Source organism: Indicator indicator, chromosome 30 (genome assembly GCF_027791375.1).
Source record: "Indicator indicator isolate 239-I01 chromosome 30, UM_Iind_1.1, whole genome shotgun sequence".
Lineage (NCBI taxonomy): Eukaryota > Metazoa > Chordata > Aves > Piciformes > Indicatoridae > Indicator > Indicator indicator.
The window spans coordinates 4,389,616-4,404,099 of record NC_072039.1 but is presented as its reverse complement, the minus strand read 5'-3'; the positions used below and the strand labels follow the sequence as shown (position 1 = coordinate 4,404,099).

The 14,484-nt window shown below is 40.6% G+C and overlaps 1 protein-coding gene across 3 annotated transcripts in view; it reads right to left on the bottom strand.

The window, feature by feature from the left end:
• Positions 1-10,473, bottom strand: part of NCOR1 (nuclear receptor corepressor 1) — a 49,483-nt gene extending 39,010 nt beyond the window's left edge. For all 3 annotated transcript variants that reach the window (XM_054394371.1, XM_054394373.1, XM_054394372.1), the window contains exons 1-7: positions 10,366-10,473; positions 9,793-9,935; positions 7,414-7,609; positions 5,175-5,357; positions 3,169-3,282; positions 1,644-1,700; positions 1,158-1,210 (exon numbers count right to left, since the gene is read on the bottom strand). In XM_054394371.1, coding sequence (XP_054250346.1) covers positions 1,158-1,210; positions 1,644-1,700; positions 3,169-3,282; positions 5,175-5,357; positions 7,414-7,609; positions 9,793-9,935; positions 10,366-10,473 — 854 coding nt within the window. The remainder of the gene's footprint in view (positions 1-1,157; positions 1,211-1,643; positions 1,701-3,168; positions 3,283-5,174; positions 5,358-7,413; positions 7,610-9,792; positions 9,936-10,365) is intronic.
• Positions 10,474-14,484: the final 4,011 nt, after the last annotated feature.

The window sequence follows — 14,484 nt, the reverse complement described above, 5'->3', positions numbered from 1 at the left end:
AGTGCACAAATCCTATGTAGAAATCACAGCAATGAAAAATTTGAGCAAATAAGTCCAGATCCCTTAAATCATAGAACCATAGAATCAGTAAGGATGGAAAAGACCTTCAAGGTCATCAAGTTCAACTGTAACCCAACTACCATGACCACTGAACCATGCCCTGAAGCACCACATCCATACACTTCCTGAACACCTCCAGGTGGTGACTCCACCACCTCCCTGGGCAGCCTGTTCCAACATCACCACTAAAGACGTTTTTCCTAATGTCCAATCTGAACATCCCCTGGCACAACCTAAACCCATTTCCTCTTGTCCTATCCCTGGTTACTTGGGAGAAGAGACCAATACCAGCCTCACGGATTCAACATCCTTTCAGGTAGCTGTAGAGAGCAGTAAGATCTCCCCTTAGCCTTTTCTTCTCTAGAGTAAACATCTCCAGCACCCTCAGCCACTCCTCATATGCCATGCCCTCCAGACCCCTCACCAGCCTCATTGCTCTTCTCTGTTGTGATGGTTTGAAACTGTCTTTTTAATTTTTCCTTGCAAAGTTCAGAACAGAGAAAGTGAAAGAGTGTAAATAAGTCACTATTGGGTGTAAGAAAGCAAAATACTGATTGTTCTAAACACTTCCATTGGATAGATAGAAATGTTTAAGAACTATTACCCAAAACAAAGTAGGCACTCTGCACGTTCTGCGTTCTGCAGTGGGGGCAGTTGCTGGGCTGTCTGGCTGCTGTTTCTTCTTCTCTTCTGGCTGAAGATAACACACTGACCTTGGCAGCTAAGTTAACAACTTTCTGCTCTAACTAAACTCTGCTTCTCTGTCCAGGGGGGTCTGGGGGGAAGCTCGTGGGAGAGGGAGGCCCCTTTGGGAGGGTCCCCTTGGGGGGAAGCAAAGGGAGATCGGTTGTGCTTTTCTGTTGATTGTATATATTTGTGAATGTTGTGAATTTTGTATATTTGCACATATTCATTGCATTTCATCGTAGATTTTAGACTCTGCTTGTAAATACAGCTCTTCATTTGCTTCCAGACTGGGCTAGCCTGGTTACTTGTTGGTGAGGGGGGAGTTTCAGCTCACACCGACACATCTGGACACACTCTAGGATCTGAATGTCTTTCCTAATGGGACAATGAGAAGATATTAAAGCACTCACGTTTTGATGTTTTCATGGTAGACCTTCGTGTCTGATGGCTGGTTGTAAAGTGGCTATGATTTTGGATTAGAAAGGCATACTTTTAGTACTTTCCAATGCAAGTAATTCTAAAAGTATATGCAATATCTTTAACAGTATTTTAGTATTCTGCCAACAGTGCACTCAATCTGAAGAAACTGGAAGATACTCATGATAAAGCACAGATTTCATTATGTAAAATTAGATCATTAGAACTACTTAGGTATGTAACAGGACTTTTTTTTTTTTTCAGATTTCAATCTGTTCTCTCACACAGATTCAAATCTACTTTAAAAACTACAATTAAGTGACCACTCAGCTCACTTGAGCCCAATTCACCACACACTTCTTTTATACATAAACACTGAACTACATCTGTTTAGCACAACAGAACTACAGCAACTGGCAACACAGAAAATAGAACAAAAGAAAGGAAAAAACCCAAAACAACTCAAACCTACAACTTACCAGTTCAACTTTTGGACCAAGACCTTCAAAAATCTTGTGAGCTTCTTCTGCTTTTTTCTGCAAACAAGATTTTTTTGGTATAGTCTAAGTAAATCATCTGAAGCATATCTGAGCTCTTTCACTTATGCTCACTGGTGTTTAAACCCTTGCCTGACCATACTGTATCCTTTTTAACCTACTGCTGCAAAACTGTCTCAGCAGATCAAGAAACCTATACTTGAATTGTGTAGTTACCACTCTGATCTCCATGCTTGGATGGTGATAGAGCATAAAAGTAGGAACTGACCTCTGCAGTTCAAAAACCCCACACATTTAATAAATAATACAGCAGATAATTAATAAGAGGAAGAAGGGTGTTCAGTAAACCAAGTATAGCTAGCTTAAAAACAGTGGAATTAACAAACTAAACTTCTCCAATTGCCAAGTCAGGGACTATGAATCAATGTGTGCACAGACACACAAAGAAGTATGTCAAAGCTCCTCCTTCCCTCACATTAGGCAAAGACCCCAAAACAATTCTGACCCTAAAGGAGGCAGCAGTGTAAGGACATCTGGGTTTCACAAATTCACTTCCAGCCTCTACAGTCTTCCAAAGCCTTTGTGAGCAGACAAAGCTTCCTGAAGTGATTCAACAGACTAGTTCCAATTTGATTCTTTCCCCCCAATCATTATACATACTAGCCCTTAAACATCTGCAAAGAAAAATATAGGATAAGCTAGTCCATAAGGCAGTTATTATTAGAAAGTGTTCAAACTCTTCCCATGTAATTTCAATCTTGAGAAATTCTTTGGAACTCACAGCTGCACAAAATAATTATATACCAAGGAAATGTTACAGTATTGCCCTGCTAGAATGGTTCTTCTGGTCTCAAAACACTTGAAACTGAACTCTACAGTACAGAAACTGCCAATCTACAGTACGTATAATTCCTGATGTGAAAATTCAAACCAAGTCCTACATGGATTTTAAATGCATCAAGCTCAGTAATTCTACTTGTATAAAGGATATAAACAGCTCTACAGACAGAAGCAGTTGAAAGATCTTAGAATGGCTTAGGCTGGAAAGGATCTTAGAGGTCATCTACTCCAAGCTCCCTGCCAGCAGGGACACCTCTCACCTAGATGTGGTTGCTCAAGGCCTCATCTAATCTGGCCTTGAACACCTCTAGGAAGGCAGCATCCACAAGCTCCCTGGGCAGGCTACTGCAGAGTCTCACCACCCTCTTACTGGGGAGTTTCTTCTTAAGATCCAGTCTAAACCTACTCTCTCTTAGCTTAAAGCCATTCCCCTTGTCCTATTGCTAGACACCCTTATGCAAAGTCCCCTTCCAGCCTTCCTGTAGGATCCCTTCAGGTATTGGAAGGCAGCTCTAAGGGGCCCCCCAGAGTCTTCTCTTCTCTAGGCTGAACAATCCCAGCTCCTTCAGCCTGTCCAGGTAGCAGAGGTGCTCCAACCCTTGGATCACCTTTGTTAGGACCCATGGTCAGGTTCACAGCTCCCCCCAGCATCTGAAGAGCAGCTTACCCGATTTTCATCGTAAATAATTTGGACAATACTGCGGTGTTTCTGTTCCACTGGAGGAGGGGAGACAGGCCTCTCTGGCTCTGGAGGCTTAGCAGCTTCTTCTTCAAGTTGTTGCTAAGAGACGAAAGAAAGAAAATCAGCCATCCGCACCACGCTCCCCTTACCAGTAATTAGTCACCAGAGATAAAATATGCATCTGATCAACTGTTAGCACTGCCTGCTATGCCTCCTTGTAACTGACAGGGAATGAATGAAATGGTTTTAACACCAACAGGGATGATAACAAGACTATTTTTTGTACTACTGGTAAAACAAATTCACTGTTTACAAGACTCACCTGCAATGATTCAGACTTGTTTCAGCTTGACACTTGCAGCCACTGTCACATTGTAATTTATCACTATTTAAAGAAAAATACTCACTTTGGAGAACAGTTGCACCACACCTGCCTTCTCAGAGAGGAACTAATCCACAGAGCTGCCTTCCTACATTGTAGATACCCAAGTGTCACTATTACTGTCTTATTCTTTAAAAAGGTACAAAAGTCCTTCTAACACTCCACAGACAGCAGCATTCTAAAGGTACTTCACAGCAGAAAAAAACCACTCCATGTCTTGCAATTCCAAGTTGTTACAAGTAAAAAAAACCAACAGCAAAAAAAACACAACCCTGTAATAATTCCCTAGCTACTATACTGTGCTGTTATTCCCTTTCACATCAAAAAAAACCATCTAGTTCAGCAACATCTTCACTTTCCAGTTCTAAATATCCTTCATCCATGCCTGCCACAAACATACAACAAAGAACTTTTGATGCTAGGGATCCATCCTGTCTTGTTACTGGCTGCAGTGTGGTATATTGCTGCACAAGAATTCCAAATGTAGAATTTTTACAGGGTGCCATGACAAACATGCTCAATTACTGCAGGCAACAGCAATTCTGTGTTGTTTTTAAAGTCAGACCATAGCAGAAATATGCACAAATGAACCTCCACAGCCAACATGCAGAGTACTTGCTGATTGTGTGGAAAAGTGAACAAAGACACAAAAAAATAAGCATCACTAACACACAGCCAGGTACTCAGTGACATCCTTCCTTGGGTTTCTGATCAAAGTCACTTTACAGGTCACTACAGTTCTGATGGAATTAAATGCTTCCAAACCAAAAACCCATGCTGCTCCAGAGAGTTGTCTGTTATCCTGGACCTAACGAGTTCACAAATCCTATAGTCTCTAACTCTCATTTCCTGAAGTGTTTACACCAAAAAAAGAAATATAAAGCTGACACTACTTCTACATGGATCCTTGAATGTCACAAAAGGAAAAGGAGACAAGGACTTTGTTTTTGCCAATGAGTAACAGATGCCTAGATTGAAGGGTGGGTTTAGTTGGCCACAACAGCTACTGGGAAGGCAACATCTACTGCCAGCAAACGCTTCCTTTGCTTCCAATGGCTGAAGTGCAGCTCTGATGCAAAGCATAGCCAGGATTTTACTCAAAAAAGAGTGCTATTTCCTCCTTTATTTTTCTGCTCTCTCTGTTTACTTGCACTCCTCCTCCTCCACTTTTCCTGAGGCTAACCTTAGTTCCTGCTAAGGATCTCCTGCCCTTGTGAATACAGATGATCCAGGGACTTTTGTACAAGCTCTGGTTTTGAAGACACATGCAAGGGATTCTCCCCTGGCACAGACTGTGAAAGAAGAAAGAAGAGAGCTTCCTCTTGTCCAACAGTCATCTTTAAAGCTGAAATTACAGTCACAGTGCCCATGGTTCAGCAGTCACCTAACAGAATTTTAAAGCACAAAGCCACCTCCTGTTGGTGTTCCTGAGTGGTTTCCTCCTGTCTGCAAAATGCTTACAACTATGTGAAGTCCAAGCCAGTTACTCTAGAGAATCGTATCCATGACCTTCCCTTTTTATCTTATTCTTTTGGTTCACATAACCAAAAAAATTCACCACCAAACGAAGTTTTCCCACATCTTTTCCCACAGTGCCTGCTGTGCTTACTTGCTTTTTCTTCAGTTTGAGGATTTGCTGTTCAACTTTCGCAATCTCGCGATCTACACGGTCCATGCTCTGGATCAGTTCTTCCTTTGACAGCTTTGACGGTGAAGCATTTTGGTCCTCCCCACAAGGCTGACCAGAAATTGGAGAAGATGGTCCCTCATGCTTCCCTCCAAAAGCTGGGTCCTTTCATGGGAACAAGAAGGCAGGAGATTGAGAGAAATCAGTCATCTTTGTACCACGTGCATGAGGGTTCAGTAATCAAACTAACATCCATTAATTAAACAGAACTTCCAGTTACCTACACCTCTGTTGAGGAGCTAAGATAAATATTTGAGTGTATGAATGCTTTAAATAATTTGAAATTAACTGACAGCCCATGCATAGAATCATAGAATGGTCTGGGTTGAAAGAGACCTTAAAAGATCATCTAGTTCCACTCCCCTGACATGGACAAAGACACCTCCTACTAGACCAGGTTGTTCAAGGTCTCATCCAACCTGGCCTGGAACACTTCCAGGGCTGAAGCCTCCACAGCAGTTCTGGGCAAAATGTTCCAGTGCCTCACCACTCTCATGGGGAAGAATTTCTTCCTAATGTCTAAACTGAGCTACTTCCAGTTTGAAGCCCTTACCCCTCATTCTGTCACTCCATGCCTGTGTAAAAAGTCCCTCTCCAGCTCTCCTCCAACCCTCTTCAAATACTGGAAGGCTGCCCAGAGCCCTTCCTTCTCCAGGCTGAATAACTCCAACAATCTCAGCTAATTATGATACTGTCATTTCAAAGTCCACCTTTAAATTAACAGCAGACTTCAGTATTTACCTTGAAACCAAAATAAGATCAAAACATCTCCCTTTAAAAAATATATTACCAGAATTGTAAGCAGTATCTTTTATCTTTAAAGGAAGGGTTACTTGAGAGCAAATCCTCAATAGTCTGCACACATTGATGAGATTCTTGAAGATAACCATGAACAGCCTGATAAAGTACATCTAAAGTTGTATAGAGAACATAAGAGAAATGACGTAGGAAAGAACAGGTCACTTTCATTTGGCTTTGATTTTCTTCTCTTTTGTTTGTTTGTTTCCAAACAACATATTTCAACATGCTTCCTGTTCTAAGATCAGCACTGTTGTACCAAGTATTTACGTCCTCAGACCATCATGCTCCATGACTACCTGGCTGGCAAACACTAGCTCAGTAACATATCCCTTGTGCAAGCTAGACTGAAAGATGATGTCCCTAAATGCCACTTCTCCTCCATATAACACTAGGCTGCACTTCTAAATCGAGACAGCACATTTCTATCTGTAGCACCTAGATAAAAATTCAGCTGCATGCAAGCATGTTAACATTGCATTCCTTAGCTTGGCTTCTCCAGCCCCCTTTGATCTTACCTTTACTATGCAACAGAGCAAGTGACTAACAAATCCCACGCTATCATAATTGTACTTTACTTCACAGTTTATTCACATGATAAAAGGAGAGGTAGGCATTAGGCAAGACAAATAATCAACTTCATAAAAATCTGGTGCCTATTAACTCATTTGTCTTTAAATGACCTGAGTTTAGAGACCTGAGTGCTCACCTTCAGAAGTCACACCTGTTATGTACCACCTTTTGGTGTGGGAGGCTGTGTGCTTGTGTGGGTGCACGAGGGAAGGTATGAAATATTCATTTAAGAGACTTTTGTCTGCTCTACACAAATTGCTCTAATCAATATTCAGTATCTACAATAGAAAAGATCCACACCAAACTAGATTGTCCTACATTTACCCCAAATGAGAGAGTGACAAGAGTAATTAGCGTTATGTAAATAAGCAGATTCATTTCAAATGCTTAGAAGGGAAAGGGGGCGGAAGGGAGTACTTTGACCACTCATTACAAATATTAATTACAGAATAAAAATGGCCTTGCAAGCATTTGCCAGCAGCTTTCAACTAAAAAGCAAAATATTTCATGCACTATACTATAATCATTTTGCAGCTGAGGTTTTAATAACTCAAGAGTGTAGTAGGAACTCAGGACTCCCATCTCTTTACTGTGTTTGAGGCAGACTCATCTTCTTTTTATAAAAGAGTAACACTGACTCATGGCCAGTTTGTTGACATGTGCAAAAGTAATTTTTTGGGATTAAAGAATTAATAAAATAAAGCAAAACATCTAGCAGAAAAAAAAATTAATCAGCTTAACACAATACAGGAAGTTACACCTTTAGCACTGTAAAAGAAAATGGCTTTACCTTCTTAATATCTGCAGATCTCAATCCTTCCTGCAGAGGATGTACTAAAGGCAAAACAGTAGCTGCACTGACACGCTGAAAATGGGAATCAGAGACTTGTTCAAGACGTGGTCGCTTAGATTCCAGAGAATCATGATCTGTCTGAGATGGACCTGGATGAAATTGTTGTTCATATCCAGTTCTCCTTTCCTGAGGCCTAATATACAGGAGAGACAAACTATTAAAATATACGTTTTGCATACACTAAACCTACACATTTTCCATACAATGAAACTGTTTGGTGTTCTTTAACCCTTTTCAAATATCCAAGAGGTGCAATTTAGTAAAGCTCCTAGTAAACAGTGAGGCAGACCAATGTATTTAAGCATGATCTTCAACAACACAATTTAAACCCATTCAAAAAGAGAAAGTTAGCTTGAACTTTAAAGGTCACTGTTTAAATACATGCCTGTCACTACAAACCTTAAAGAAACTTACCACTGCTGCAATGATGTTCAAATCAAAGCTTTAATTCAAACAATAAACAAATAAAATCCAGGAGATAAATACGGTTCTATATTCCACTGAACACAGATGGCCACAGCAGCTCCATAGTTTCATTTATGCAGTCAAATAATTTTGAAATACAGACAGATTGCTTGAAATGAGCCATGAGCCTATTTGGAAGTTGATCTCTACTAAAATGCCACTGTATGACAGCAACAGCCATTGATTCAACGCATGAGTCACGTAAAAACTCCTCCTTCTCAGAAAAGTGCAAAGGAACAGTGTCACCAGCTTCTTCGCACTGAAATGCACAGGATGTCCATAAAAGAGCCTCATATGCTTCAAGATCTTCCTATGAAGTGCCACTGAGGAGATGACAGTAGTTTCCTGTAGTTTGCCAGAACTACTGAATAAGCTTTTACAAATGTACAGTGCAGAGTAGGGATTGACTTCCTCTATAAACCGAAGCTTTGAGAGCTCTAAAAGCCACTACGATTCTCTGCCTCACTGACAATTTGGTGACACCAGATGAAGGCAATGTGCAAAAGTCCCAGATTTCACTATCATCAAGTTATTTCTGGGAATATTCTAATGAGATTTTAAGGTAGCCCAGTATTTACATAGCATTCATAACTGCTATTTGTTCAGAACCAGGTACCTCAGTTATAGCCAAAATAAACTGCTAGCAGTAATCCAGCACATAAAGTTGCTCCTAGCAGATACTCTTACTAAGAGTCTAAGAAAAAAAAAAAAAGAGGTGGTTACAAGCAATAACATTTGCTTACAACTCCACAACAGCATCCTAATACCCTAAGGAACAGAGGCACATAAATCATCTAGTAATCTCTTCCCTAAGAGGAAGTGTTTTCCTGCTAATTTACTAGAGTCCAGTTATCTTATTCTGGTCTGTAGTGGGGTTTTCATTTCTAAATTTGGGGTTCAGAGTCCATCCAACATAATTCAGGTCGAATGAAAGCTTAATACAGTCTGAAAAATGTCTTGAACCTATCAGCCTTAGAGCAATAGCAATGTACATTTGAACATTCATGACTATCCACTGTGAAGGAAACCACCCTGCTGAGAAGTGAGGTATTACCAATCTGAAATCAAGTTCCTACATGTGATTCGCTGGACTTGTCCTCAGTTAACCTGCTGGACCCAGATCAGTTGCATCTGCTTACAGAGACAGGAATGGCATATGAGACTGACAAAAAGAGTATTTAGAACAAACGATATGAAGCTGTCAAGTGTCTTGCCAAAAGCAGCATACACTCTGATTTAGTCCTCTGTGCCTGGAAGTCCATCCTGTGCCACATTTCACTGTTCTACAACTCTTACAACTCAAAATACCCAATTAGCTCTGTCATTTCTTACTTGCTCAGCCACACAGATGCCATCTGTTGAACAAACCTCTTCTGGGAAATATGAAAGGTAATATTCACACTCTAACAACTCTTGCACTTGTTGCTTCTACTCAGCAAAATTAAATTATCCAAAAGTACAAATTTTACACACTTTGAGCTTTAACAAGCATTAAAAAGTTTGCAATATGCAAACTTTGGATTCTCAGATACAGATAATATGGATTCTCAAAAGTTTACTGACAGAGTTGTTAAGAGAGGTGCAAGGAAAGTGAAGCAAACTGTTTCTTCCTGTCTGTGAAACAAACATAATAGTTAAGCCAAAGGGACTAAGGAATTACAGGACAGCTTACACCACTCAAAAGCAGGAGAGGAGACTTAGGACAATGGAGCACCCATCAGTGCAGTCAAGTACTCAGACACAAACTGTGAAACTCCAAAACTTTTCTGTTCAGAAGTTCAAACTAACTTCACAGAAAGAATAAACTTGTAGAAGATTTATATTCACAGACTTCAAAAGCAGCACCCTCACCTGTCAGAGCCTGGGTGGAATTCAGAAAGCAGGGAAGGCCTGCGCCGAAGCTGCTGCTGCTGTTGCTGCTGCTGCTGCTGCAGGAGCTGCGTTGCCTGACTGACCTCCAGGTGAGACGAGCGGTAATCAGGGACTGCAAACTCCTAAATGAAACATACTTCTGTGTTAGAACAATCAAGAGTCTTCAGTGTCATGGAACAATCATTTCCAAAGATATTAAATACCAAGACCAGATCAGAGAAAAAAAAAAAAAAAAACAGGAAGAGGGGAAAAAAAAAAACACAAACCCAAAACAACAAAAGAGGATCAAATAAAAGAGAACAAAACAAAACAAAACACCCCACAACTATTTAGCTAAGCAACACTGACAGCAGTTCTCATCAGGACATATGGGTCTGCAACTCCACTGTTTTCAGATGTGAAAGACTTGTATTACAACACAGGTTTAGAAACAAACCAAAACCAACCAACAAATAATAAACAAACAAACCAAAAAGTCCAAACAAGCCCCTTGGGCACAGCTAGCACTTGAACTGTACTCTTGCTAGATTTGTAACCCTGGTGCCTCCTTACCTGCTGGTGCCGGGTGCTGGGGAAGGTGTACTGGACAGAGTGAGTAGGATAACGACTCTGTTCTGTGCTGAATGCTCCTTGGTTAGGAGGATAGCCTGAACTTGACATTATCAGAGAAGAAGTCTTCACTAAGCTGTGAGATCAAGACCAGCAAGCAATCATGTTTCTAGGAAACCGCCTAAAGGAAAAAAGATCACTGATAAGCAGTGAAGTACCAGATGTACCCACAATACATTACAGCCATAGTCACCTAAGCAAAACAACCATTACCAGTAAAAGCTTTTTCCTGATGTATTTATTTAATAGGTGACTCTAGTCTGAAGCATGTTAACGGGTCTTAAATGGGCTCAAAATGAGACATGTCAGCATTGTCTACACAAAGATTTGAGGATTATATTGTTCGAATACATCCTTGTACCAGCCTCCCAGTTGAATCAGGAGGATTTGAAAAGAAAAGTAGGTCACTCAAAATAAATGTTAAAGAGGTTGCAATAGTCTATAGGTGGACTCTTTATTTACAGTAAACTTCCTTAACACAACATGAAGTTAATTTCTTCCAGAGAGCTTTTGGATCCTGTGAACTGTTTCTTACTTTCAGATTCAGGTAATCTTAGGGCTTTTTACTCAATCCCACCTACGGCTCATTAAAGCACAGTGTATTAGTCAGGTTCTAGAATACTTATTACCATCTAACAATAGGTTTACAGAAGTAGTTAGTAAAAAAGGCAGTCACAAAAAAAAACAAAACCCAACACTGTTTCAACTAATGGCAGTTTGTCTCTTATAGGATGCCAGAAAGTGAACATACTATGAAGCTTTAAAACAATCCTGCTTAGGTGCCATTTGATGACTACTTTGCCTCCATTGTAGTCTCCAGCTCAACAGTGAACACTGAAAAGATGGGGAAGATTTTAAATACTGAAAAAAATCCAGACAAGTTCACTAACAAAGTCCAAGCTCCTGAAGATCAGAAGACATCAATTAAATGCTGAGCCCAAACACTGTGCCCATCAGTACTTTGAGAGGTAAATTATGACTGTAACCAAAAGAGCAAGGCATTTATTTTAAATGCAAGGTATCTCTCTCTGATTGCTCGAAGATATAATCCTTGGAGCCTATGTATTAAATACAGAATTTTATCAGACCTGTAGCACATTCTCAACTGCTGCTCCAGAGCCTACCAGACATATCAGACCTTCAAATAAAGTAACTGCTGATCCCTGCCTAGATGGCTTTATTTCAAAGCACATTAATCTGCAGCCTTTCACAAACATCACATGTAAAGCTACACTTCTGAACTGCATTTTCCATTAACAGTCAATAGACAAAAACAGCTCAGGAAAGGATCAAACTCAGCAAGCTATACAAACAGATCTTGAAGTTTATCAGACGTTTTATTATTCTTCTGGTTGGGGTTCTTTCTCCCCCACAGCTCCATCAAACAAACCAAATTTTACACATTGGACTACCACAATAACGAGACAAATTTAGATTTACCTCTTAAACCTGATTTTCAGACAAAAAATCCCCCAAAGAAATAGTTTCTATTTCAAAGCAATACTACAGATCACTAGTAGTGTGCTTTATAGTATCTATATTATTGTAGTACCTACAATTCATATCCAAGTGACAAATTCTTCACCATTAACATTTATTATACATTATCATTCATAGAGCATTCATTGGAGTACATCTTTTACCAACTATGTGACGCTCTAATAGGTCTGACTCATATGCTTTACATCGAATCAAGCAGCAGTGTCAGAAAGCAAGCAGCTTTAGCTACTGCACATTGTGACAGTTGCAGGCTACAGTACCTGAACACTCTAAATGTATACCTAGGTCCCAGCTACAGCAAAAAGAAAGCTTCTGATCTCTCTCTCAATTTTTGTGAAGCTCCATGCTAACTGTCAGCTCAGCCAAATGTGGTAATTACTCCCCCATCACAGCCTGAACGACTGGATCCATGGTGTAAGGATGCTCAAACTATTTAAAGTTACAAAAGTACAAATCTTTGATGAACTGATGCCCTACCTTGTGCTTCCTCTGCAGCTCCATACTCAGTCTTCATAAACATGTGGAAAATCACTAACTGGATTTTATGTCTGCTACACCTTAAAAACTTCAGTGAGGAATAAAGAGAGTAATACCAGATCTGAACAAAGCTCCTTTAGCCCAATATGCTGAGACTGACCATGGCCAGCAGCAGGCATGTAGGCAGCACGTACCAGTACTCTACCAACAAACCCTCCAGCCTGCCAGTGGCTCCTCAAGACACAGCTTGTGGCTCAGGGATTCCTTGAGGCAGAGCCTTTCTGTTCACGATTTCTTAATGGCTTTCTCTGCCAGCTCTTCTCTATGCTGATATAAAGTCTCAGTATTCACAACTGCTTGCTGCAGGAACTTCTATGGTTCTGTGGTGTTTCACATGAGAAACCATCAGCTTTTGTTCACTCTGGACATTTTCCTTCCTTTGGTATCTCCAATGTTCAGATTAGAATAAACCAAACATCTATTTCATATTCTCTTTTCCCCCTCTGCACATGTGATTCTCTAGACTCTTAGCATACCCCTTTGGCTGTATCTTTTCTACACTGAAGAATTCCAGTCTGCTTGGCTGTTTCTTGTCAACCACTTCCAAACCTTCTCTAGTTCTGTGATATCCATTTTGAGGCACAGGGAGCCAGAAATGCACAGCAGGCTCTGGGAAAGTGTCCCTAAATACTCATCCTGTTGTTACTCTCTTCCATCACCACAGTCAGGTACATCTGAAGAATACAGGGACGCAGAAGGGACCGGGAGAGGAACCACATGAAAACTCACACATAAATATAGGCCAACTACTGCATGATTCAAAGTTCTTTACAGTTTCTGTCAAGTTACATCTCCTCCTTATTTTCTCAGTAGTCAGTCAAACCTGAAGTTGATCATTAACCCAGGTGCTGAAAGTTCAGTTGCAGTTATGCTGTACAATGCTGGAGAGGCTGTTTGTCCATTCACGAGAACTTCAGTGTACATGTTGTTAGGTTTGTTTTAGGACTGTTAGCCTTCAAGTCTTCATTCATACAAGAAACTCTCAAAACCAACAGCACTGAGAAATCCTGACCATCTCTCCAAATTCTGTGCTAGAAGTGGAAACTTGAGGGGGAGAAGGGAAGCATAGCACACAAGCATGAACATCCTTCAATCATCCAACAACACTAACTCAAACTCCCTGTCTCATAACCTACAAGTTTTACATAATGCACATGAAAATGCTCAGTCTTAACTGCAAGTATGATCATGTTTGTGGCACCACAACCAAAATCTTTTAAAAGTGAAACCAAAGCAAAGCTGCCAACGGAGGAAGGCAACAGAAACAGCACAGAGGCTATAACAGAGGTTACAACTGGGTCAATAAGAGAGGTGGGAAGTGAAGAGAGCAAAGAAAAAAATGAAGTTACCACTGATGGGGGTACATTAATCTTGCTCCCAGAGGGAACTGACACAACAGGAAGAGACAAGGGTGGTACCAGTAAAGGAAAATACATGGTTAAATATGGGCAATTACAAGGTTAGAGGGAACTAAAGAATGGAGATTCTGCCCAGGATCCAATTTCTTTCAAGACAAAATCAACACTGTGGAACAATAATATGGAAAATGACATTGAAGTACCATTTTCCCTCCCTCTGAGCCTCCTGTTCTCACTACAGACACTTACATGTGTCTGTACACTCTCCTAATTTTACCTCTTCAGATGCCTTGCAGAGGCCATCTTATCTCCCAGTCTCCTGTAGTATGAGCTTGTTTACACTCTGTCACTTTTTTGGGGGAGGAGTTTTTGCCAATATTTGCCATCAGAATTACCACTGATACCTTGCTCATTGCTCCTTGTTTACCACCTTCATTCGTGGACATAGATCCTCGGCTTCAGTTCTGCAACTGTGGATGTGAGTATTTGACTCCAACTCATTTCTCTGCAGGCAACCTTCTGACCTTTCATCTAAAAGCATTTACCTCTCTCTCCAGCATCTGCTCACAAGTACCCAGCAGACACAGATTACTCTTCAATCTCCTTCTTGGTCAGTGAGGGTAATGTCAGCTTCCTGCTGTTAACCTCTCCAAGTTCCATAGGTTCA